We start from the raw sequence: 27,540 nt of genomic DNA on the forward strand, positions 1-27,540 counted from the left end.
CACCCATGTGCTCACTCAGTAATAGCGGAACTCCTTCCCTTGAAAAGACCTCAGATAAAACCCACCATCCCATGAGAAAAGGTGATTCAGCTGGAAAGGAACAGGCCTGGTCTCAATTCCAGTGGAGGTGGGCTTGGTAGAATTCTCAAGTCCAGGAATTCATGTCACAACCCAAAAGGAAAGAGAGATTCTGGGCACCACGTCCCCGGGTCTCATAATCACGGATGCTCAACGCACCAGGAACCCTGACCTACCAGGGGTGCTTGCTCCCCTCAAGCAGGAGGGAAGCATCCCTCCAGATAATGTTTGGAAGGAAGAATCCTTTCCAGCAAACGATTAGCAAGGACCCGTTTGGAGTGAACGCTGAGGGGGTTGCTGGGAGACAAAGATGAGCAAAACTGACCCTGATCGCAAGAAACTCAGGGCAAGTGGACATCAAGCCCATCACTGATGAGCACTGGTTTCCACGTGGTCTGACATTAGGGAGAAATGACGTGGGACGTGGGCACTGAAGGTGGTGGCTGGGAGGAAGGGCGGCAGCAGAAAGAACCACATGCAGGGAGAAGGAACACGGGGCCAGAATTGGAAGCAGAAGGCAGGCGTTTGCTGAGGCTCCGCGAGGCGCCATAACCTGAGTGAAGACAGACACAAGGGCTGGGAGGAGAGACTGCAAAAGACCCTGGGTCACGGCGAGGCGCTGCACCACATCCAGGAGGCCATCAGGGGCACGGCGGGCAGGCCAGGCCAGGACAGCACGTTTATTCACTGTCACTCGCCGAACAAACGTTTGGGACCAACTGTTCTCCAGGCTCTGCAGCAGGTGCAGGTGCACAAAGAGGAACCCCAGTGTAAGGCCCCTTCCCTCCTGCTGTGTCCCACACATCAGTCCTGAAGGCAGGTGGCCGCGGAAACAAGAAAAGCAGAGTGCCGGGCGTGGGAAGGGGCGCGCAGCCGGGAGGGGAGCTGATGGAAGGAGGGGCGAGGCCTGAGGACCCGAGTCAGCCGGGCAGGACGCTGCAGAAGGGAAAGACGGGGGCCAGTGAGGGTTTCAGGGAAGGCAGAGCGGTGCGGGCCAGGCTCGGAAGGAGCCAGTGTGGCCTGGTAGAGGATGACAGAGGGACATCAGGAGACGGGCCAGGGGACAAGAAGCCCAGCGGGGCCAAGAGCCGGCAACAGCAGAGGTGAAAGAGACAGGAAAGACAGCTGCCAGAGGCCAAGACCAGGTGCACCAGGACACGGCATCCAAGGGATGCAGGAGGGAGGGGGAAGGAAGAGGAGTTCCCAGCGCAGAGCAGAGGTCGCTGTGGCTGGGTGTTCACCGAGACCCCGGAGGGGAAAAGGCAGGTTGGAGAAGAAATGGAGAAGGTGGGTCTAGGAACACAGAGATTCCAGCAAAAACATGCCTGATTAGCATCCTTCACCCACATGGACAAATGGCCCCAGGAACCAGGATCCCACCGAGAGCTATCAGAAAAGGGCCTCTCACCTCAGGTCCAGGCCTGCTTCCCCTGGGTCCTACGCACCGACCCTGGTCCCACACGCAGGACGAAGCACACACAGTGAGCCCCCTCCCTCTCCTGTTACCCACCCCACAGGCGGAGAAGCTTCTGGTGGTTATGATCACATCAGAGCTGAGAACCACAGCCTTGTTGGGGAAGGGAGCACCCCGACTCGTGGGCCTCACTTGTGGAACTCCATTCCACACTGAAGGAGGCGAAGGCCCAAGTCACCCAGCCACCTAGCTGCGCTGGTCGCCATCAGGGCCCTCCCCTCCTATAGCACTGCTGCGGGTAACCAACCCCTGACCCTCCGTGCTGGCAGCATCTGCATCCCAGAGGGAAGGCCGGGCTCTGCTCTCAGGAGACTGCTGAAATTAAACTGGGTTGGAAAAAAAAAGTAAACCCACGCACAGCGCGAGTAGTGCTTCCATCAATCCAGGCAGCAACGCGGTCCTTATTTACGGCTTCATCTGCCATGAAGCCAAAAACTCAAGGGTGTCAATAAATAGATCGCAACTCTGTGATGCTCAACTGCAGAGAGGAAGCTCTCGGCGGCCCTGTGGAGGGAAGGGCCCAGGTGCCCCGGCAATGGGCAGGGCACTCTGTGGGGGACGGCCTTTGCCTCCAGATGACCGCTCAGGCTCTTCCGAGTCCCGGGTCAGGTCACAGGGGCCATCCTGCGTGTTTTCCCCTATTGCTCGACTCCCTCCTGTGAAGCAGGACTCGCGTTGGTACATTTGTCCCCAGAGCATCTCTCTTCCTCCAGGGCAGCTCGTTCTAGCTTTGGGCAGATGATCTTCCTTACGAGGACCTTGACCTCGGGCTTACTGCCACATCCCTCCACAGACTCAGGGGCCATCAGAGCAATGGTCAGCTCTCTCGGGCGACAGCCTCTGACTGCTTGCTGAGGCTGATCATGTGAGCCCTGAGCCCCGGCGTCTCCAGCGCCAGCAGCCCCGATTCTCTCTGCTGCTTTCGTGTGTAGCCAGGTTTGACCGGGCACTGTGGCTGACCTAGGCGAGCTGACTTGTCTCGATTGCTCTAACAGTGTGGAGCCCAGAAATAAAGGCAGCGGCCCAACTGTGGACTCCAGAATTTCCTCCATGCTCCCAATTTCCCATGATCTATCTGCCCATCTGGTGAATCACACACATTCAGTGAGCACAGTCATCCTAGCAGCCAGGACCAGACCAGGAGCAGGAGGCCACCTGGGGTCTTTAAAATGGACACCAAACCATGAACACAGCCAGTTATCAGTTCCCCATCACCTGGCTCCCCTGAGAGCCCCTGCTCTCCAGGAACACCTACCCTCTGCACTGAGAACCAACGCTCCCTCAGTCTCCCTTCATGTTTCAGGCAATTCCCTTCCCCTCACCCTGTGACCAAAGTTGTGACAGGTTTCTGTGTTCCCTCATTAGTCTCCACCAGTCACCGGAGAACTGTCAGTACTAGTAACTCAGGTTATCCAGTCAGAAGCAATATTGGGCAACGATGGAGAAGTGTCCCTTTTCTCCTGGGATTAGTGGGGATAATATGCAAACCTCAAACTGGTTCTATGTAGGAAAAGTCACCCTGAGAAAGCAAAGGAGAGACGAAGAACAGTCCCACAAAGGGACCCAGAAAGACCTGGCTACAAAAACATCATTTGAGCCGCTGGATCCAATCCTGCCTGATGCCTGAGCTATCGTCAGACTCACTAATTATATTAAATCACCATAACCCCTTTTTGCCAAAATCAGTTTGGACTGGGTTTCTGCCACTGAGTACAAATCAAAATTCAACAACTTCCCTGCAGAAAGACCATCATGTGACACTCTGTCACAGTCCTTGCCAAAATCCAACACCTGGGTGAAGCCCCAATCTACAGTATGATATCTTAGAAAAACTTAGGCTCTTGGGGCTCCATCCTGACTGGTTGGGAGGCCTTGGGCAGATCACCAAATCTTATGTGCCCCACACTACCCATCTGTCAAACAGGGGTATTAACTAGGGTCTGTGTGGGGTCATTGTGAAGAAGGACTGGGGTATGCGGTCCTCAGGACAAGCCTGGTCCTAAGAAGAGCTCACAACACCAGCTGTTCATGCCGTCAGCATTGGCACGGCCACGGGTACTGTTCTGCCATGACAGCGAACACCAGTTTGGTTACCCTGCGGAGAGGCAGCGTGTCCTCCTATTACACCTGCACCAGCCCAGTGGCCTCAGACCTCTTTAGAAAGGCCTCCTTCTTGCCATCTTGAGGAGGAGGCTTCCTCCTGTCTCTTCTAAGATCAGCACCACGCACGCGCCCTCTGATCCCTTTGAGAAGTCCCCCATCCACCACCCAGGCATAACCTATTCCATCTGGCTGCGCAGCTGACCAGTTCAGGCATGTAGCCAAGGGACTGGAACCGTGACGGAGGTGTGGTGCTAGGTCCCAGCACTGGGCTGGGAATCTCGCAACCTCCCTGCTGGGCGAGCACACAGCTCCACCTTGTTTACAGTCACTCCAGCTAACTCAAGGCAGATCTCAGAAAGTGACCTGCAGCTCCTAATTAAAAGGTAGCCTTGAGCTGTCAATAAAATTATGCATAAAAGAAGTATTTAAAAACATAGTAGTGACTTCCTTGAGACAGATTTCCTTTGATTTTTTTCCCCCTCATAATTCAAGTGTGGGGGTAAATAAAAAGAAAGTCTGCAGGTCAACACTGCCACTACCCGCTCCCCACAAAGCTGGGGCGCCATCGTTTTTTAAACTAGGAACACTGCACTGAATTTGAAATGGTTGGCTGGAAAACACGTGCCTTGTCCTTCCTACTGACTTCTGGAGAGTGCTGGGATTACCGTTTGTGTGTATTTGTTTGGGGAGGGCCACTCTTTGTTGCAGCCCTGTGCTGGGCTCCTGGGGATGTCGGATCATCTTTCATCCCAGCTCCAACAGACCTCTCCCCCAGCAGCCGACTTCTCTAGCAGAACACGCACCGCCGTGTGCAGCAACCATTTGTTAACCCCCGTCTCCTCACCAGCCCACGAGTGTCCAGAGCCGTGATCTCCCTATCTCAGCAGGAGGTCGAGCGTGGACATCAAACAACGTCAAAATGTGTGAAGAAATGAATGAACAGCTGGATGGCTGAAGAGCTGAGCTAATCTCCACGGTTCATTCTCCCCACCATCGACCCAGGGAGCCGTTTAACCCAAGAGGAGTTGGACTCAGTGTGCCCATCATCCCGCCAGGGCATGGCGGGCATCTTGGTTTGTACTTGCTATTCTCCTTCTCCTCACACTGCTGACTTGACTGCCCCCCACCTACCTGTGCAACCCCAGGCAGGTCCTTTCCTGAGACCAGGCATCAATATTCTAGGCTTCTACCAAATGCCACCCTGTCATCTGATGGCCCCGAGGCTCCTCTGACAGCCAGTCTTCCCTTTCTTCCCTCCTTCCCTCTCACTCTGTCTTCCCTTCTTACCTTCGAAGCTCCCAGCAAACAAGTAAATCCAGGTGACAGCCGGGATACAGAGCAGAGTCAAAGAGGCAGCCAGGAATTTCCGTCTCCCTCTGCAGATTCCCAGCATCCTCTCAGAAGTGGCAATCCCTAATCCCAGCGCCGTGTCTCTGCCTGGAGCGTGAAGTCCTCGGCCTCCCTCATAATACTTTCTGAAAGGAAGAGCAAAGAGGAAGGGCTGAGTCCTTAGCGCTATAAATGGATGCAAACTGCAGAAGAGAAATATCCCACAGATCCTGGAAATAGTCCTCCTGGTCGATGACTTCCTGCTAATCTTCTATCACAAGAGATGACAGATGCTGCTGCAGTCTAACAACACTGAGGCAGTTAAATCCATAAATGAGGAACGCTGTAAGGGACCTCCCAGGCGGCATGTGTACATGTACCTTATGACACAGGTTCAAGGAGCAGCTAAGTAGCACCTATTACCTACCAAGCACCAGCCAGGTGCTATGCTTTCAAAGACCAGAACATAGGTGGACGTCAAAAGGCGTAGCCTAATGAGACAGACCAAGGTAAGATGTCATGAGTACCCCAAGACTGTGACAATCAAGACTTCCACGGACCAATGTGAAGAGCAGGTGCAGATGCTGACAGATTCCTGTGTGGTCAAGAGGGCAGATGTTCAGGTCCCAGGCAGAGGGGACCGTGAAGGGCACCTGAGGAGGTGCGAGGAGCACAAGCAAGGGAAAGGAGCTGAGCTGGGTCACAGCATCCACCCGCACACACCTGGACCCCATCAGAGCCGACACCCAAACACAAGTCAGTGGAGGTGCCCTCAGTAGCTTCTGCCTTCAAATGGAAGAACAGCTACGTGCAGAGAAATGACTAGAATGTGCAGAGAAGAGACAGGAACAAATGGATAATCTCTAACCAGCCTGGGGAGGCACTGTCCTTAGGCCAGGGCAGAAGACTGGCCATGGTGTTTTCAAAAGAGAGAGGGGAAGTCAAGACGCAAGGAGCGGAGAGCCAGGATCTTCCACCTGAATATGTGACCGTAAATCATGTGACTTATATGGAAATTGAGCCTACAGGCCACCAGAGCTCATCTCCACCCATCCCTGTCACCTGGCGACATCTGGAGCGCAAACCCACACAGAGTCCTTGACAGAGGAGAACCACCTACTGCAGACAGGTATGGAATGTCACCAACTCCCAAAGAACAGCTGTCCGTGAAGTGACTGGCCTGGTGTCTCCCCCTAGATTCCTACAGTGCCTCTTCCTCCCCCAGGTGGGCTAGTGGAACCGTCGCCTCTCCCCACCAGGATCGGAGTTTCCAAAAGACAGGACTGGGTTTGCCCCACCCCATCCGATCTTCCTTGCATCCGGAGACTCCGCAGACAGCCTGTCACCTGCAGACTCCCGATAATCGTCTGTTAGGGGAATAAATGGAATCCGATTCTAACCGGGGGCGACACTCTCAAGCTTCAGGAGTTTGTGTTCAGCAAGTTGCCAGCGACAAACACCTAATGGGGCCGATCTCGCCCGTCAACGCCGGGCTTTCTTCTCTACAGCCACTGGGATGGAATTTTCTAAATGGCCTTCTTTTGAAACAGATGAAAGACCACAGGGCTGGAGGGGCTGGACTAGAAAGGAAAACTGAAAAAGCAAAATCCTCTTGAACCAAGAATGTTGACTTGAGAGAAGTCTCCCCGAGGGAAGCTTTTCATGCTGAAGCTTGGGAAACAGACTCTGCACACATACTCCACAAGTCACAGAGAATAAGAGCCACCGAGACAGTGAGCTGAATTTCATGACTCTTGGCAGAAGGGAGGGAGGGCAGCGGGGGGAGGGCAGTGCCATTAGACAGATCCAGGTTCAAGTTCAGTTGCTGCATTCAGCTAGCTGGCTCCAGGTGGCCCTCATTTTATTCATCTATAAACTGAAGCAGTGCTATAGGTGAATTTAGGCTTTGCAGAAAAGAAGGATGGGAGCCAAACTCCCCTGAATTCATGTTATTAATATTTAAATAACATTTTGAAAAATAACTCTTTAAGATACTTATTTCACCGCTCTCTCCATCTGCAGAAGGTAATTTCAACTTGCACGATGTGTACAAAGTTTTAAAGCAGTTTTCGGTGGTTTGCCTGTGGTGATAACTCTGGTATCTCAAATTAAACCCAGCAGGCAAAAAATATTCCTTCATGGATTTGGCTTTCCAGAGACACCTCTGTGTTCTAAAAACAGGTTTTAAGGAAAATCTCAATTTATATCAAAAGTTACTCCAGGAAGTCAACAGGGGAATCCACACAAGAAGAAAGAAGGACCAGGAGGTGAGCTGAATTCCACCCCAAAGGTGCCAATGCGGAAGCCTTAAGAGGAAGGCCAGCCTCCACCCAGCTCCCCTCCATCCTTGCCAGGTAGATGGGAGATCCCTCACCTGCTATCCTAGGTGTCCCCAAGGGATCACTAAGCATGCCTGCCTCAACTCCAACATCCAACTCCCTGGCCACCATCGTCAGTTAGAAATATCTACCCCATCTGACTTCTCCCATCTGCCTTCACCAATGGAATTCACGTTTATGAAGAACAGTATACGAGCCAGAAAACTCACCCTATCTGTTAAGACACAAGAACAGGATTCAAGGGTCAGCGACTGACAATCACAATTACTTGTGATTGTCCAAAGTAATGAACTATACAGATGGGCTAATAGCTACATATGTATACATATAAGAAAATGGATTAACATGTTGAAAGTTATCACTGGATATAGATTTGGAATAATTTCATGGTATATGAATATACATTTCCCAAAATTTATACAAGAAGCACGCATTGCTTTTATAATTTAAAACTATTTAAAAGCTTAAATCATTATGTCTGGTTATAAGGCTTGCAACTCAAAATACCTCAGTCCAGACCCTGAGGTCTATCTGAATGAGCCTTAATTTACATGCTAGGTGCAGTGAGTCAACATCTGTAGTATCCTAATTGGGAACATGCCCTCCAGGGCTGTTGGTTGCCATTTGAAAGGCTCCAGTCAGAAACCCACCTTCCAAGCACCTGCCCCAGCTACCTGCCATCAACGCCAGAGGCTGTCTTTGAATTAGCATCATGGACATTAGAAATGACGTTTTCATGGGGATTCACTGTGTGTGCACTGTAGACACACTGCACCTGAAGACGGTGCAGATGTCGGTGGAAAAAATAAATCTAAGAAAGGAAATGGCCCAAATACTTCAAAATCACTTAGGATACCAAAAGCATCCTAGTGCATATAGTAACTGAAGGATTAGGGCCACTGATCCCTACTGAAGATCTGATGAATCCTGTCACTTACCATGTCATTCATCCCTTCTACAAAGTGCTGCAAGTTTGCCTAACAGGGTGACCAGCTGGACCTCACTGAGGTTATTATGAAATGGGTCCTATTGCAGCAAACCCTCAACATCTATCCGTTTCTCATTATCGTGCTGTGCATCATAACTATTATGACATCACCACTGCATGCTTTTACCCTGGCCATCCCCTCACCCCCTGGCCCTATACTGAATATCCTTCCTTCTCTCCTGGGGCTGGGGAACTTTCAAGTCATTGCTGCTCCTGTGGGACTCTGGCAAGGACAGTTCTGGAGGCTCTGCTTCCCTGGGAGTCTAGACTCCACCTGAGCACATGCCAAATCACTTCACTATCTTCCACATTTCCTGGGCAGTAGCTAAACTCTCTTCCTTACACTAGAACCCCTTAGATGCAAAGGATCCAGGTCTTCAGTGTTAGTGTTGAGGCCTCTCCCTGAGCCCAGCCTATAAGTCCAAGGAAGGTTTACACTCACCCACCTGTGGAACCAAGAGCTCCAGCATGGCTGAGATCCTGTGGAAACACAGACCTCCGGCCTCCCTCCAGCCCAGCTGAATCAGAATCTGCACTGGTAAGAGGTCCCAGGTGATTCCCGCCCATCATGATGTGGGAGAACCCTGTACTAAAGCACTTAGCAGGTAACTGGTTAATGCACAAAGTTGGCCTCACACCACTCCTGAGCGCCCCCCACGCCCAGTGCAGGGACTGGCCACCGAGGCCGAGTTAGAGCCCTTCCCATCCTAGGCTGCGTTCAGTGCGTTTACCACAGCAGCCTTCCAGCAAGGGGAAGCAGAGTTCCTCGAGGAAAAAGTACCATTTTCTAATCAAACAAAAGCGTCCCTGGACTAGCACTGACTCTGATGACCCACACCCCGGCTTCCCATCAAAATCTCCTCTGACATTGGAACCATGATTGAAGAGCACTAAGACCACCACAGAGGGTGTTGTCCTACCCACCTTAGAAAAGGGTGGAGAGAAACAAAGCGAAGCAAAGGACACTGATTTAGTAGCGGGAATCCTGGGACTCAAATTCTAGTATCGTTTTCTGTACAAATAGAAAACTGTTTCTTTGCTGCAGGATGCCTGTTGTACCACCCGGTCTCTCTGCTCAGTCCATAAACACCTTGCCCGGTTCACACATTGCTGGTTTTTGCATTATTGGCACAGTATCTGGCACGCAGGAGCTGATCAACCAACAGTGAGCCAGATGGACGACAAAGGCCCCACTGCTTAGTCACTCACTGTCCTTCCCTGTCCTTATCATGGTCATTTGGCGACTCCTGGCCGCTCCCTCATTCTTGCAGACTTTAGTTTCCACCTCACATTCTCATAGTCTTCTTCCTCTCCATCCCAACTCCACCATAAAAATGGCCTACTCAAATCATCTGCCACCGCCCATGAACAAATCCACATTTGAGAACCTGTTATTAACAAACGCAGCAGAACATCAAGATTTTCACGTCATGCCCCCAGTCCCCCCCACCCCAAGGTCACCATCGTACCCGCATTTCACTGCCTTTGGGAACCCCAATCCACTGGCCCTCCTCAGCACTCTGCAGTCAGGTCTAGGTTTTCTCTATTCTCTCTCTTGCTCAGTTTAGAAGCCACAGTTCATCATTAAACTCTCCCTCTGCAGGCACTCCGCCTCCCTCAGCCCTCCTCCTCTCCTGGAAAAATCCAAAGCTCCAAAAGAATGCCACCATGCTTGTTCTCCATGGCTTTACCTTCCAAGTCAAATGAGGTGGGCCGTCTCACCGCAGGGCAGGCAGATTCCTTCCTCTGAGACACTTCTGCAGTCAACTGCTCAGACATGTACCATCTGACCTCTGGGATGTTTATTTCATACATCTTATTTCTCCTGACACGCCCTGGAAAATTCCAAGCATGTTCCAGGATTCAGTAGGAGATTCACAACTTTCTTCTCCCTAGGGGAGATTTCCCCAGGCCAAAGTCTTGCACATCACCTTCATGCAAGGACTACCATGTTTATGTTTCTGGCTCTGGCCTCTCCGTTGAGTTCCAGATACATCCACACAGAGGTCTCCTTCCTACACCCACTGGGTAGATCCTCGCGCACGCCAGACCTCACTTCTCATTTCCCCTCCAAACGTGCTTCTGTCTAGACCATTCCACCCCACAGAGGGTCACATCACTCACTCCACTGCTCAGGCCAGACACCTGGGAGTCAGTCTCAATACCTTGCTTACCCTCCTCGTCTTGTCCAGTTTGCACATGCTCAAACCAGCCATTTTTACCTCTAAAATATGCTCTGATATATTTACTTCTCTCCGTTTCTGTGGTCACTGTAGGAACTGAAACCACCATCATCTCATGTTTATGCCTACTGAGCGAGTCACCTAATTCAAGTCCTGATTAAAATTATTCAGTATTCCTCAACAGCTCTTAAAAGAAATCCAAACCCCGCGTTGTTTGCAAGGTCCTGCCTGGCTTGCCCTGTGAGATCTCTCCAACATCACTCTGGCCACTCTCCCTTTAGGTCTGTCTTACTCCAGTCACACTCGCCCTTAAGCTTCTGGAATAGTCTTTGCAAATGTTTTCTTGATGCTGGAATGCTTCTTCTCCTGATCTCTGCTTGATGGGGTGACAGATCCTGAAGGCTAACTGCTCACAGAACACTCCTCAGGTAACCCCATGCCTGAGGAGCAACCTCCCTCTTTGCCAGTCAGCAAGCTGGGGTGGTTTCCCTCATAGGACTCATCAAATTCCAAAATCACACGATTATTTGATTGATTATATGCTGGATGGCTGCCTCACCCACCAGCTTTTAATCTTCACTGGGGCACAAGCCATGACAGCTTGACGCTCACTGCATACCCAGGCACACAGGGAACAGTCAATGTGTGTCTGGGAATAAAGAGGCGGATGAATGTGCCCTCCCATACCTTGGGGTCACCCTAGTATTGTTTCAATAAGCCTTTTCTAATCGAAAGCATGCCAACTAGCTGCCTGATTGTCTAACATCTGGAACATGAGAAAGGAAATCCGCTCAATGCTTCAAGAGGCTCCGCGGCCCGGCGTTTCCTTCAGACACACCCTTGGGTGCATCAGAGGTCACCTGCAAGGCTCGATTTTGGTGACGCTCCCTCCTTGCCCTGCTGCATCGGGGAGAACACACAGGATGACTTTGATGGCTGCTGCTGCATCTCAGCTACATGACGTGTGTCTCAGCACATCAGGTCTCACGCGTCTCCCTCCTCCGGCAGCCCTTGGCCTGTCAATCTGGCACCCCGATTGCTTTTTTTTCATTTGGAGAGTGGCACTGGGCCTTGGAGGCACTGTTTAAAAATTGATCATGTGAGCCCAAAGAGAAAAAGCCACATTCAATATGCTCAGAATGAACGCTGAAAACTTGGAGTTCACTGTGTCGTGACAGCCGTGAGGGTCCACTCCCGCCAGCCCGGTTTGTCTTGATCCTGCTGGGAAGTCCAGTTCTCTAGCTGAAGGAACACATGTCCTTTTGGTCTCAGAGACACTGTGATGTCACAGATCAAGGCAGCGGCCTCACCGGGGCCTCCAGCACCGTCTTCTTCCACCTATTTTCACTCAACTCTGTGGTTGGGACACGTTGCTGACCACTGAGAGTTTCGCTTGTCTTCTCATGAAAAGCAAACTCCAAGGCACGGTCTGTATCCTGCATGGGACTCGCAGCATTTCCAAAGCCCTGGGAGTCCAGAGACCTGTTCAAGGATCAGCTCCATGCATCGTGGCTGCAGGAGCCTGGCAAGTGGGTCAGAACCCAGGAGCCCCTTCTCAGCTTTGTGTGATGGCCCGTGGTGATGTAAAGTGCAAGGTCAACAGACACCAAATGAACTCCAAAATATGACCAAATAAGAACCATGTGAGATGCCGGTAGCGTTAAAATGAAAATGAACCGATGGAATTTTAGTTGCTTATCCAATCAAATCCTAAGGATGGACAGACGTGATCAGCTCCTTGCTTTGACATCCACAAATCAGGTAGAAGAGGGAAGGGAACTAACAGATAGGGTGTGCCCTTGTCCTTAATAAAGGAAGAGCTACTAAAAAGGAAAGAACACTCCCACATCTGGGCAGTGGGAGGGGAACCGCCTCTGAACTCATCATGCAATAAGTTACTGCTCTTCATAAATGGACCATATCTAAGTTTTAAAAAAGATCATTCTATGAAAAAAAAAAAAAAATATATATATATATACAGTAGTATACCCTTACCCACACTTCTGCTTTCCAGAGGTAACTGAAACCATGGTCGGAAAATATTAAGAGGAAAACTTCACAAATAAAAAAATTCCTAAATTTAAATTGTACACCATTCTCAGTAGGGTGATGAAATCTCATGCTGTCACATTCTACCACGTCCAAGATGTGTGTGAATCATCCCTTTGTCCAGAGTATCCATGTAGTATGTGCTACCCACCTGTTGGTCACTTAGTAGCCCTCTCAGTTATCAAATGGACTGTCAGAGTATTGCAGTACTTAAGTTCAAGTAACCCTTAAGTAGTAGCCAAGTCTAAGTCACAATGACCATGTCATTCACCTCACTTCATCTCATAACGCAGCTACCATATCCTCTTACATCATCACAGGGGTGACTACAGAATCATATTTTGAGATTCAGAGAGACCACGTTCACATAACTTTTATTACAGTACATTGCTATAATGGTTCTGTTATTATTTGTTATTATTATTAATCCATTACAGTGCCTTATTTATAAATGATATTTTATCATCATTATAGGTACACAGGAAAAAAGAATGTTATATAGGGTTTGGTACTACCCATGATTTCAGGCATTCACTGGAGGTTTTTAAATGTAATCCCTGCAGATTAAGTAGGACAACTAATACCAGGAAATGATTCTCTCATGAAAAACCAATATTCCTTGAACAAGACAACGGGTAGTGTTATAAAACTCATTCAGTTCACCATCGCCACCTTTAAAAAAGGTAAAAATAAAGAGAAATTAATTTTAATCATATATTTTACTACACCTAGTACGTCCCGAATATTAGCTTTTTAACATACAATCAATACAATCTTTTTCCCACACCCAGTCATTGATATTGAAGTGTCTCTTTCACTAAAGCACATCTCCTTTGTAACTAGCCCCGTTTCAAGCGTTCAAGTGCTGTGTCTAGTGGCCTAATTGTGGGACAGTGCAGGTTTAAATATTTGAGACTCCACATTGTGCTGTTCAGGGATGGACATCAACTCTAGGCTTGAGAACTGAACCGAATGGAGGACGAGGAACCAGGAGGCTTTGTAGTAATGCAGGCTGGACAAATAGCAAGGGCAGGAGGAACTGGATTTAGCTGGATGAGAGAGTGCTTCGAAAAGAGGAGCTCACTGCGCAACCAGGATACCCAGGTGCCTACGGACACGTTCACATGGCCTGATTCACTCAGTCTGCACGACCCATCGTGAGACTGCACTGGATACAAAAGGGCACAGAGGCTCAAAGAGGTTAAGAGGCAAGTCACACAGTTCAAAAGGATGGCCCTGGAATAAAGCCCAAGGCTCCGACTTCCAATCAGTGTGCTGTCCTCCGTATGGCAACTAAGGCCTCCAAGGCCTGACCCCTGCTGACCTCTCCTTTCCAGCCTCACGTCCCAGCGTGGCCTAGATCACACCTCTCCACCCGGGAGCAGCAAACGTGTGAAGGACCCGCGTGACTCCGTGCAGCCCCGCCGGTCCACCTCTCATCTAACCTCAGGCTTCCTCCACACCACGCCACTCTGCAACAATGGCCAGTACTGCAAAAGGCAGGAAGCACCGAGGACTGCTGAAGGGTCTCCGGGTGTCTGACCTGCAGGCTTCTGCTCTCTGGGTCCCAAGGCCTTTGCAGATCTTACGTAAATATCTTGGGTCGCAAGTGGTACAAAGAAGGCAGCGGCTTTGGCACCGTGTCTCCACCCCCTGCCACTCATCTCAGTCCACTGGGAATCTTCGATTCCAGTGCGCGGCCGGGGGCTAGGAATTCAAAGATGGATGTGGCAGGGTCTCCGACCTCCAGCAGCCTCAAGGGAATGTAAGGGACAGACAGACACATACACAAGTCAGGGTCAGGGGAGACAAGGCTCTCTGAAGAAACCATCGGAGCTGAGCCAAAGTGTATGACACGATTTCAAAAGGCCGAGAGAGAAAAGGCAGAGGAAAGCTGGAGGAACAGCCCCAGGGCGGGCCCAGAAGCAGGGACAGCGCTGAGCACTCAGGCCTAGAGAGAGGGTGTGGAGAACCTTCAGTCAGATAGCCAGGGCCAAGAGAACCACATGGGCCCGAACACTAAGCAAAGCACTTGATCGTGGTCCTATGGCCCCTGGGCAGCTCCAGAAGATTCCAGAGCAGGAAAGAAGATGTCTGTGTTTAAGAAAACTAACAGCAATGTGAGGACTGGACCAGTCAGAAGAGAAAGCGCAGGCTTGGAGTCCGCACTGAAGGCTCCTGGTGGGGCCCTCCCAGAGAGACGTGCCCTATTTTTGGAACAGTCCCTGTCAAAGCGGATCCATTCCATAGGTGGGCAGCACGGTGCAGAGGGCCAGGACCTCTAGCTGCAGGAGTCTGGGTGTGTTAAAGTAATACCCTCCTCCTTTGGCGGGGATTGGCTCGGGGTTGGCCTGAGACACAGTTCTGGTCATGAGCTGTGAAAATGTGAGCCATCAATCTCCAAACCAACAGGAGAGAGGGTCAGGAAGGCATTCCCTGCTCAAGTAGGGCTCTTATTTGTTTTAGGTCATAGAAAAAGTCTAAGGGCAACGCACACACTGGTCTGGATGTGAGGCGTCCCCCAAAACTCACGAGTGAGGCAATGCAAGAAGGTTCAGAGGAGAAATGACTGGGTTGTGAGAGTCTTAACCCAATCAGTGAATAATCACCTGATGAGGTTAATTGAGCAGTAGCTGAAGGCAGGTGAGGAGTGGCTAGAGGATGGGGGTCACTGGGGGGGGTGACTCTGGAGCGTAGAGTCTCTCTCTCTCTGCTTCCTGCTCATCCTATGAGCTGTTTCCCTCTGCCACGCTCTCCTGCCATGATGTCCTGCCTCACCTCCAGCCCAGGGGAATGGAGCCAGCTGTCTATGGACTGAGACCTCTGAAACAGTGAGCCTGCAAATAAACTGTTCCTCCTCTATGATTGTTTTGGTCAGATCTTTCAGTTGCAGCAGCAAGAAAGCTGACTAAAACACACACCGAGGCCAAGGGTGCCCTGCTTTCCAGGACCTTCAGTTACTCTGGTGATGTCCTCGACAGGAACACCCTTTAGCCATGTCAGTGTTCCCCTGATTCGGGCCACTTACATAACCTCAGGACTGAGCGTGGCTTTCTTATCATCGAGGTGAAATCCATAGAACCTAGAGTGAATCCCTTCAGTGTACAATTCAGCAGTATGTAGCACATGCACCACGTTATGCAAACAACATCTTTAGCTCCAAAAAACATTCTATCATGCCAAGAAAAAGCCCTCAGCCACTCCCCACTTCCCTAGCTCTCGTCCCTGGAAACCACTAGCTTGCTTGCGGTCACTGTGGACTTACTAACTCTGGATGTTCTGTGTGAGCACAATGACACAAGATGTGGCCTCGTCTGCCTGGCTTCTTTCACGCAGCTGATGTGTGGGGGTGTCACGTTCTAGCATGGATCAGCACAGCGTTCCTTATGTCTGAACATCCATCAGGTGAGGCTACATCTGGGGTGTCGCCACCTGTGGGCAGTGGGCTTCAGAGCTGCTAGGGACACTGCACAGCAACCTGGTTGAGAAGAGTGACTTTTCCCCAGGTTCTCTAAATCCCTTTGCTCCACACATGCAGACTTTATCTTGGCTGCTATGGATGACTTTAAACTTCTAGAACCAGTTATATATGGAGCTCAAGGAACAGTGGCTATTTGGCACCTGTTATAGGTCTGGCTCTGGGCACTTGACAACATTTACATTCATTTAATCTGCCCAGGACTTTAGTGTTGTGTATCATTATTCCCCTGGAGAGATCAGATAACCATGGCTCACTGTGGGCTGAATAACAAACACCCCACATGTAACACGCATCGTATGGGATAGAACCCGGATTAAACATGGTAGAAATTGCCCAGCGTATCATCTGGCATGCATTATTAATTCATCAACTACAGCGTGGTAGTTTATTCTGTCCTTCTGACCTGTCTCACAATTAATTATCCCCCAGGGGTATTGACTGCTTGTTGAGAGACTGTATTAGTTTGCTAGCTCTGCTATAACAAAGGACCACAAACCGGGTGGCTGAAATAACTGCCTCAGAATACAGTCACATTCTGAATACTGAGGGTCAGGACTTCGACATATAAATGTGGGGGCCTGAGGGGGTACAGTTCAACCTGTAGTAGTTACCTGTACCATCAGGCAAAAAGCATCAAAGAAAACTAGAGTCAGGAAGAGGCATTTCAGTTCCAAAGGTAGCCAGTCCCTAGAGATCACCTGACAAAGAGAGGCAGGACTGATTCCAGGCAGCTGAAGGGCGGACAGGATGGCCTTGAAATTTCTCTAAATCGCCTTCACCTTTCTAAAGGATGTGAAAGAAGATGAAGCTGGGCTTCAGGAACTGAACCCGAAATTCACTCTCTGACCCGGCTGGCCACTCACCTCTCCAGACTTCAGCTCCTAATTAAGGCAAGCATGCACTCAACAAACTCGTCTCCAGCACCTGACTCACAGGATCTGCTCATCCACTCCAGCGTCTGTCAGGATACACATCCCTCGTCTGCAGCGGTGCAGAACCTTTCCCGGCTCTGAACAATCTCTTGTTTTCCTAGCTCTGGGAGAGAACTCTGAACTGCCATCTTCACAGGCAGAGATTAAATCCCAGGCACCCAGGCTTCCATAAAATTCAAATTGTTCAGATTTATCTCACTCACATCGCACATCAGACAGACGCGGCAAATAAAGTAAACAGTGGAGTTAATAAGTGCTAGTTCATTAGTTGTGGGAGTCTCAGCAGAACCCAATAGCTGTGATAACACACAAAGCTGTCCCCGTCTTGGAAGTCAAGCTAAATGCGTTCCATTTTTATCACCCGATTCATAACCTGGCTGTCTGGCTTTAAGAATCAATAGCCCGGTGATTTTGGTATCCAATAAATTTGTCTTAGTTTGGACATTTTTTTCATTTCCCGGGCGACTCGAAAAGGACAGGATAAGGTAAATTGTTGCTCTCACAGCATTTGTTTTCGAAATCTGTCCCTTCACACTGATGGATTCCAGAAACTAAGATGGCAAGGAGGAAAAGAAACAGACATCAGAGGCCCCATCCAAAGATCAAGAGAGCATCCAGCTGGGATCATTTGGGACAACTCATTGAGCAGAACGCACAGGAGCGAACGGCAACTGGTCTACCCCGGGTGAGCCCTCATTCACCCAGCAGAGACTATTTATCTGGTACTTCCTACATGCCAGACCCTGTGCTCAGTGACTCACAAAAACTACTCATCAGTCTTTGTGGGACAGCTGCCTGGAATGGCATCACTGTGTTCCACAAGCACACACACACACACAAATGCACACATAATATATCCACTTCCATACGGAAGCAGAGCACTGAAACCAAAGCTTTGTGGATAGAAGACAGCAGCAAGGAGAACCAGCACCTGCCGGAAGCTAATCATGCACACACAGACTCAAGGTCCCTGCATTCACGCCTGGAGAGAGCGTGGGCAGGAGGCGCTTCTCCAAGACAATACTGAAGGGGAAACTGAGGCTCAGACACAGCAATGAGCTGCCTAAAGTTACCTAGGGAGCAAAGCATGGAAGGAAGTCAGGTTCTCAGTTCATGATACTTCAGTTTCATCTTCATCGTCACCATCAAATCAACTCATACAAAATACATGCAATTAAGGGCCAGAATATGAGAAGATTCACAGTCCAAAAGCATCCAACACGAGAAGGGAAATACCTGTCAAGAATTTCCAAGTCCACATCCATGGAGACATAATGGGCTTACCAGGATCCAGGGGTAGAGGAGGATGGGACAATTGTTAGTGAGTAAGGGGCTCCTTTGGGGGGGCGGGTCAGGAAAATGCTCTGGAATTAGTGATAACAATCCTAATACAACCTGGGAATAGATTAACTACACTGATGATAGACTTTTAAAGGGGTGAAATTCATGACGGTTATTCCTCAGTTTAAAAAAAAATCAAAGACACAGGAAGAATAAAGGGTCTGTGCCCCATGACATGGATTAGCTATCACCAAAATAATCTGTGGTCTTAAAAAATTTTTAAAGGATCCTGCTAGTCACCCTCAGACTCTCTGAAGCTGTCTCTAGATTTAAGCATGACAGACCACAGCACACTACATGCTGTGGCCTGGTGTGAAGTTCACAATAATCAGGTGACATAAATGCTATGGTCCCCAGTTCGCAGGTAAAAAGGCCAAGTCTCCAAGAATCCAGGAGATTCCCTCAGGAGATCACCTCAGGGGTCAAGGCCTGTTTTCTACATCCATCACAGCACTGTGCAAAGTGAAGTTCAGTTCACTGAACCTGGGTCTTTCAGCAGAGGGTGGGTCCCTTGAAGTGGAGGCTACATTTTCTCAGGAAAAGAACAATCCTGGATGTATCGGAAGCTTCTTGGAGTCGGGTCCCAGGAAGGAAAAGAAGGCAGACACATGGGAAAATTGAGAGTGGCCATGAAAGGAAAAGGTGTCTACCAGGCTGACTTCCGGGCAGAAGAGGTTTCTGTCTGAGTCCACCGTGGTCAACGCTGTAGGAGAAATCCCGCTGGCTGCCCGGCTGGGGTCAGAGGACCTGGTTGAGAGCAGGAGCAAGACAGCAGGAGCTTTCCTGGCACACCTGATCTGTGCCTGAGAAGTGGCTCCCGCTGCCCTGGAGGTGAGGGATCACCAGGCTCTGCTGGGAGGAGTGGGCAGGAACAGAGCGGTGCGGGGATTAGAGTCTGTCACTGTGGATCAAAACAGGGGCCACGTAGTCCAAGGAGCTTTGAAGTTGGTAAAACCGACCAACGGGGAATCACAAAGACCCTCTCTCACTTCCCTCTCCCTTCATCCGCCTTCCATGTGTGACTGAGTCAAATGACCTCCAGTCCCTCCTCAGGGACCACCCCTTTGGTGAATGTCCCATCCCAAAGACTCTGTACTTGGTTTTGCTTAACAACTGCTGTTTCACTGCTGATGCGTAAGACTATTCATTATCAGTAGTCCTATTTTAAATCATTTTCTGGGCAGTACTTTTGGGCTAAGTCTGCATTTTTAAGTGCTTTATATACATTGTCTCACTGAAGCCCAACCCTGTAGATTAGGCGGTGCTGTTCCCATTGTCCAGACAAATCAAGCAAATTGCCCAAAGTCACTCAGTCAGAAAGAGAGGGAAGAACACAAACCCCAGCAATCTGACTGCAGAAGGTCTATTTCACCATATGGTCCCGTTAAAGGGCAAGAGCTTCCAGCCTTTAACCAAAGAATCATTAAATTCTTGCATTGATTCAAGGGAGCAGAAATTGGAGGTAAAAATCTTTAATGCTCTAATTTACCTTTTTACATTAGTTCAGAATTTAGGTGTTATCAGTGCAACATTAAATAATATGTTGAAAAGCTAAAAGAAATGTGCCGTTCTATCCTCTAAGAAGTCCATGCTGCTAAAAGTACTCATGAACACAAAATGAATCGTCATGGTAAACACATATACATTGTTCATACTACACATAAACCATATACTACATATGTTCATACAATATATATCCAGTATCCATAGTATACATTATACAGAGTATATACACATTGTGTGCAGAGATACGTAATGTGTGTGCAATAAATATATACACAAGTGTATATATGTGTGTGCACGTGTGTGTATGTATGTACATACACGCACCATTTTTATAAGTTAACCATCTATTTCATGAATTAGGAAGTGGAGAGACAAGATAAACAACTTATAAAGTCACAAGATGAGTACAGAATGAGTATCCACATCACAAATGCTCCAAAATCTGACTTTTTAAGTGCCAACATGATGCCAATGGAAAATCCCATGGCATTAAAATCCTGGTCCCAAGCATCTAAGATAAGGGCCACTCAACCCATACCAGGTAACAGTGTACCTGAAGCCCAGATCAGCCGCTGTGTGGCCAACAATTAACTCATGCAATGGAAGTAACCAGCACACCCAGTGCTTTAAACCTCTGGCAAGTGCAGGGCAGGGGTTGGGGGGACTCTAAATCCATGTGGATGGACTACAGGGCCAATTGGGGAAAAGAAAAAAAAGAACAAAAACAATGTGTTCTTGTTTACAAATACTTTTAGATCCTTTGTCAAACAAAATGAGTTTGTCTGCCAGCTGAGATCTCAATTTTCCAAGTTCATTAGCAGCTGATGAACAGAGAGGGTCACCTGGTGATTTAATAATTTGGCCTTGACTCTTGTCAAAGCCACTTAAAAAGAAAAAAATCCAAGCTGTCATGAGAGAAAGGAAATGCTATTTGATCCAATTTGGGCACTGTTTCCGTGCAAACAAGGAGTGGATGTTTACAGACGCGCTGTACTAAGTCCCCACTACCAGGGCAGGGCGGGGAGGTGGCAAGGCTGTTCAAAACGTGCCCAGCTGGAAGCCACCGGCAGCAATAAATTGCCTGGAGGCCAAGTCTGACAGATTCTTTTTAATTTTTATTTTTTAATTCTGTAGGTAGCAAAAAAAAAAAAAAATGCTTTTAAATTTAAAAGTGCAGGATTATTAGGAAATGAGAAATTCTTCAAGAAGCCCGTCTCCCACAAGGAACAACCAAGCACAGTGGTAAGAAGCTTGGGAGGCAGGAAAGGTGACTTCCAAGCCCTGTCGAGGCCCTTGCTAGGAGAGAGACACTCTAATTTTTAATATTACACTAAGTTGAAAATGCAAAGAAACACTAAGGTCCAAGTGCATTAACTGCAGTAATAGAGCAGCCCCCGATACATCTCCCTCCAAAGTGCCCCATGGCTGCTACGTCCGTATGGCTGACACATTGCCAAAGGGCACCTCTTTCTTGAGGAATTAGTTACACTTGGTCATAGTCATGCCCTTGGAATTCGATGGGAGGGTCTCCAGAGCTGGCAGAGGTTTCCTGAAGGGGGTTGATTCTGCTTCCCAGGAGATAGGAAATGGCATGGAATATTCTGACCTCTTAAAGAGGCACTGTAGAGGGAGGCTGAGGGTCTCATTCCTCCCCACTCCTTCCAAGGGCCTCTGAGCATCCTCCTCCTTCCGGATCCTTCCCTCCTTTGTCACCTTAGCATGGCCGTTCAGGTCTCGCTCAGTTCAAATGGAGGGGCAGAGAGAAGCCCCATTCCCTCTCCTTCCTATCCCACCCACCGCTTAGACTTCCCTGCTTGGCTCCTCGCCATGGCTGTCCCTCCAGGAGAACAGGGCCTCACTCCATCTAAGTGAAGTGAAGGACACACTTTCCTTTCAACCAGTGGCTTGGTAGTATCTTCTACTCAATCTGAAACAGGAACAAGGGAAGAACTCTGAAAGCTCTCCTTTGCAGGTTAACCCCACTCTCTAAAGAAGTCCTGCAGAGGCAGGTCTCAGGGAACAAGGGGCACTGGTTAGACAGGTGACTTTCACCCCAATGATGATGCTTTCTTCCACAGCAGGACCTGAGGACACTGACCAGCACTGTTCCCATGCTTTTCCCAAAGACCAGTCTTCATGGGGACATCCCACCATTTTTCTAAAATAGCTTTTAATTTCTAGAATTTCAGATTTCCATATTTGACACCAGCTCTAAAATAATGTGCATTTCAAAACCAAGTAAGAGCAAATTTTCAAAAGCCTTTCCTCCAAATTATCTTCCAGCTCAACTCCTAATTGTTCTTCCAGACGCCACTCGAGGAAGGCTTGCTCCACAAAGACTTGCCCATTATCCACAGTTCGGCGCCATCGGAATGAGAAAATCAAGCATTTCATTCAGCTCTTTAAAAACCTTCATATCTCAGTTCAAAGGACTTAATGAGAAAGTTCCTTCCTCCCTCTTCAGCCCTTTGCATGGTTTTCGGGGGAGTCTCAGGGTGGGCTGGTACTCCCTGCAGCCCTCTACCCTGGGGAGGGATCTGAAGCCCCCAGCCAATGACATTCAGCTAGCAGCAGCATCCAGCGAGGCTTCGGCAGGGTTGAAGCCCCTTCGGTAACTTGCCATGTGTGGAGAGTAGTGCAGAACTCTTCTCCCGGTAAATATATTTAAGCAAATGATAAGGTCTTAAAGGATGCGGCCAAACGCTGCAAGGTAAGATGGAGATGACAGAGATGACAGAGCCCTGCCAAGCTGTGCGGTCCAGGAGGCCAGGGACGACACGTCCAGCTGGTTCTTGGCCCCATCCACTGCACCTGCCAGAGCACCTGGAAATGCACCTGCCGCAGCACCTGGCACCCGGCAGCCACTGGGCAACTGTTTATGAAGGGAATCAGACTTCAGCTGGCTCCTGCGAGGCCACCGCAGGAATTTAAACCACGTCTTTCCACTCTACATCCAAGACGGTCTCAGCTCCAGGCTCTGTACTGAGCTGCTTCAAAAGCCAATAAATATCTGTTAAGTGAATAAAAAGAAAACCAAGTTCTTTTCCTTCAGGTATTTGTAACTCAACAGAAATACTTAGAATTCACACTACCTAGAGATTTCCATCTATCTTTTTGCCTTCGAAAGTATGATGAAAGACCAGGGTATGCAGCTCTGGAAGTTGACCAAGGGTGAATTTATCCTGCCTGTCACAAAGATGGAAAAACCCCACATCCAGAGCACCTACCGGTCTGATGGGACAACTCCCCAAGTTGAGCTAAATGTGACATATCATTGACAGGTATTTCCAAAAGCAGGTTTGAATTTTGTTTTCATAGCAACACATACCCAGAATACTTATTTTAAATAACTTCAGAATGTTCAATCCTCTGTTTTTACTTGTTTGTTTATTTATTTATTTTGCTTTAAAATGCATGCAGGCATGTATCCTTTTAAGGTGAACACCAGGTAAATTCTTTTGATACAAAAGACACACACACACACACACTCTCTCTCTCTCTCCTCTCTCTCTCTCTCACCCTTAAGAGATAAGGGATAGAAGCCCAGTTTTATAACTTGCACTAGTTATAATGACAAGACTTTCAAATGAGGGAACAACTGTTTGTTCAGAAGTAAATGAGGAAAGCTCTTGAGTGATGACATTGGTAGTTAACCATCCATGTGCTGAACCCCAAAAAGGCTGCGGCCCTGTCAAACCCTCAAGCAATTCAGGTGTGTGGGGGACATAAGTCACCACGGTGGCCCCAGAAAGAACCATGGAAACCCAGCACAACAGCCATAAAACAATCTCTTGGACCAAGGACCCAGTGGTGAACTGTCCTTCCCAGCCCAGTAATTCCCACGGAGTTCACGTGTCGCAGAGGGAAACTGAGTCACACTAGGAAAAATGCAAATACTACCCAGTCTTTTCCGCTGGAGAAAGGGAAAAAAAAAAATACATGTTTCAAAAATTTCCCATAAAATTATTACATGTCTTTGGTTTTACTTTCTTTTTGGAAGTGTTGCTTCTGAAGGAGAAAAGTGTCCTTTGGTCTGAAAGTTCAGATCTGTTCGGAACGCTGTACTACTAACTCTGCCTCTTCCGGTTATAGGCCTGTGGATAAGCTTCTATAGGAACAGATGTGTTTCTATCTGACCTTAGAAAGGTTACACGGAGCGCCCCAGAGCCCCTGCTAGTCCCTGCAGGGTGGGATGCAGACTCGGTTGCATCTCCTCCTAAGCCAGGGTTCTCCTCACTCTGCAAGACAACACGCCGTGGGCGCAGACAGCCCAGGATTAGCAATGTAAGGGCAAAGGGGCGTGGAAGGAAGATCTGGCATTAGGGAGCCCTCGGGAAGGCAGGACAAGAGACCTCTGCTGGGGTCTGAACAGTCCCTCCAAAACGCAGGCTGACTTTAATTGCCATTGTCATAGCACTAAGTGGTGGGGCCTTCAGGGCCTGGGGGCCCTGCCCTCTGGAAGGGACTCCATGCCATAATCACAAGAGTGGAGCCTGATAGAAAGAAGTCTCCACCTTGACCCTGCGTGCCTGCCTTTCCACTGTGTTACGGCACAGCAAGAAGGTCCCCAGCAGACAGGGCCCCTCAGTCTTGGCCTCCTCTGCCTCCACAACCCTGAGTCAAACAAACTACTATTATTTCTAATTTACCCAATCTGTGGCAGCACAGATTGGTGACAGCAGCAGAGAATGGGCTAAGACAGCATCTTCCATTCCCTAAAGGCAAGAGGACAAACCAGAAAAATAAAGTCATATATTCAAAAACACACAAACATCAAAACCCATCGTCCAAGGTACAAGTCCTGAGCCTCCTGCTTCGTACAACACACAGGTATTGCCAAGCCCTGTGTCGCCGCCACCCACAACCCTCTCTCCCGCTCCCTGAGCCAGCGTCTTCCAACTTCCAAGAGAATGAATGCACTTCCTTTACCCTCTGGTTTCAGCAACTTCCCAAAAACCCCACTGTCACGAGCACGTCGCGACACTTGCGGCCTGTGCTGGATCGGGAACCAGGTAGGAATAAGGTAACACTCACGTAGTCAGTTGTTGGTCCTCAGATGAGATTTTATTGGTGTTCGGTTCACAGCAAACAGCAATCAGTCATCGAAGTAACAGCATGCAGTGACCGGGAGCCTCGAGCTGGGGAGCACTATCATGTCACTAGTCAGTAGGACATAGTGACAGACTCTGTCGATGGAATAGTGCCCGCTCGCTCCGGGTCAGTCTGCAGTTTATATAGTCACATCAAAACAAGTTCACACATTACATAATTTGTTTTTCAAATCCTAGATTCTGCAAACTCATCTAGTAAATATTTTTACCAGTTTTACCATTAAAACTAATGTAAATTTGGTGTAAACAAACTGCCAAATGTTTTTCTCAGTGACTGCATAGTCACTATGTACCTCACCGGACGTCATTCTACTTATCTTAACACTACACACACATTTTGTTTTGAACTATCACAGCAAACAACATGTTTTTTATAAGTTTCACAAAATGGAGTCAGAAAGCAAAATGGAAGTTGTTTGGTTCACTTCAACAATGTTCCATACACCCACCCAGAAAAAGAAGGAAGGAAGTGGTGGGAACAGGGAAGGGCTCGGGAAGACAGTAGCCTCAGCCAAGTGCGGCCCTCTTAGCATCCACCCAAAGACCCACGATGCCGCGGGCCCAGAGGAGGAGACCCAGGCGGGCAGGCTGTGAACCTGGCTGTGCTATCGCCAGCGGAGCCGGGAAGATTTATGAGATGTTTACCAAGGCATCTCGGAGATAAGTGCTCAATACGGCATTATCATTCGCATTTGCAATCAGGGAAGAGTCGGAAAACATGCTCCGAAACTTTAAAATGTCAGTCTCGCTCTCTCTCATCAAACCAGATCACGGCGGGGCTGTCGAGTGTAAAAATATCAGCGCTGGAGCAGAAGAGGAAACGGATGAAGGCCGACGTCGGAGGCAGGATACCAGACTCTTCCAGGCTCCCATCGGGAAGGGCACAGACGGTGGAGCCAGGCCTGGCAAGACGAGGCCCACCAGGACTGAAGGGGAGAAACCCCTCCCGCAGGGAGCGGTGACCTCCAGGAGCTCTGCCCTTGAACTTCAAGTTCTTTATGAGAATAACACTGTAGGGTATGAAAAGGTTCACCGACGGATTCCCACTACAATCCCGAATCCGGCCGGGGGCGGGGAGCAGCTCTGACTCCAGATCACGACGGCCACTGTCCCTCTAAGTGGCCACTGTCCCTCTAAGCATCTCTCCTGCCTCCCCCAAGAACCCAGGGGAGAATCCTGCTCCCGTTCCTCCTAATCTGCTGGCTCGTTTGCACTCACTGCTAATCCATGCGTGGCGCTGCTTTCTTCCACCAGGCAAGATGCGTGCTTCCTGATAGCCTGTCCTCTTACACCCTCTCTGTCATGAGCTTAAGAGGACCGGTGGTGTGAGTGACAATGGATCTAAAAATTAAAAATAAAAAAACTAACAGAGAAAAATACTTCAATTTAAAAAAAAAACTTAATGGAGAGAGGTGGCTTTTTTCTTTTTCCTTTTGCACAGGAATATATTTTGGTTTCCGAGTTTTCCATAGGGCCTCCCTCTCCTAGGATGCCAGGGAAAATCGAGTTGATGAATGCTGAGGAAGAACAGGGCTTGAATATTCTAAGTCTGAAGTGTGGGAAGATAAGCCTACGGTGGGCAGGAGGCGGCCCCTATACCTGCTGGTCCAGGTGCCTCCTGGGACACACATCCAGGTCCCAAAGCATGTGGCAGGGGTCCACGTGGCTATACACATAATTTATGAACAATCTGAAGATGGTGATGAAGATTGAACAACACAAAATGGGAATGAAGATGGCCACACAAGATCCAGAGATCCCAGCTGGGTCCCAGGCCTAAGGATGAGGTATGGGCTGCTCTGACCTTTGATCTTCGTCTATCCAGAGCTGCTCTCAGGAGGAGCAAGGAGCAGCAAAGCCCGCAAGCCAGGGGTCTGTAGCACTTGAGATCTGGCCTCTTCTGGGAGATGGACCAGAGCTGAAAGCCCAGCCCCCTCTTACTTCAGCATGGCCTGTGTGAGCTGCACCAATTCTCTAACCCGTTTCCTCATCCGTCCAGCAACCACAGACTTCATGGCCCAACAGGGGACAGCCCAAGAGCAGCGGGGGTGCTGCTCACACAAAATGAGGTTGGGACAGCTGGGGAGATGGCTGAAGGAGGGTGGGGAGGCAGGGTTTTCCCCAGGCTTGAGCAAGTCACAGGACCCAGTAAGTGGCAAGAGCTGCTGCTGATCCTATTTTAAAGAAAATTGGTCTTTTAAGAGGTTTGAATTCGGGCTTGATCTTTGCAAACCGTGTAATCTGGTAGAAATGATTAAATCTTAAACCTTAAGTTTTTCATGTAAAAAGTGGGGTGATGAGTTGTACAGAGTCATGGGATTGTTGAAAGCTCAGCATGGGGTCACTGAAGCACTGAGCACAACGCTTGCTGCACAGTAAGTACCGCGTTAACCATCCACCATAGAAATCATCACTCTACTTACCAACGCATGTGTTGACACAGATGTAACCAACTTGCTCCTTGCAGAACATGGCAACATATGCATTAGTGAATACATGTGTACCTCTTAGAGAGAGAGAGCAGTACAGACTCCAGAGCTAGAGAGGGCCTAGGTTTAAATCCTGCCCCTGCCCTTTCTAGGCTGTGTGAATGGACCAGTCAATTCACGTCTCTGGGTCTCCATTT

At 49.0% G+C, this 27,540-nt stretch overlaps 1 protein-coding gene across 6 annotated transcripts in view; it reads right to left on the minus strand.

Annotated features, from left to right (window-relative positions):
- Large1 (LARGE xylosyl- and glucuronyltransferase 1) overlaps positions 1-27,540 on the minus strand; it is a 494,157-nt gene that overhangs the window by 362,382 nt on the left and 104,235 nt on the right. For 5 of the 6 annotated variants that reach the window (XM_047549176.1, XM_047549171.1, XM_047549173.1 and 2 more), the window contains exon 2: positions 4,943-5,130. In XM_047549176.1, coding sequence (XP_047405132.1) covers positions 4,943-5,048 — 106 coding nt within the window. In that variant the 5' untranslated portion in view covers positions 5,049-5,130. Of the gene's footprint in view, positions 1-4,942; positions 5,131-10,002; positions 10,021-27,540 lie in introns of those variants that run through there. The other variant, XM_047549175.1, reaches the window with a different exon arrangement.

This window comes from Sciurus carolinensis, chromosome 4 (genome assembly GCF_902686445.1).
Source record: "Sciurus carolinensis chromosome 4, mSciCar1.2, whole genome shotgun sequence".
In the NCBI taxonomy this organism is placed as follows: domain Eukaryota; kingdom Metazoa; phylum Chordata; class Mammalia; order Rodentia; family Sciuridae; genus Sciurus; species Sciurus carolinensis.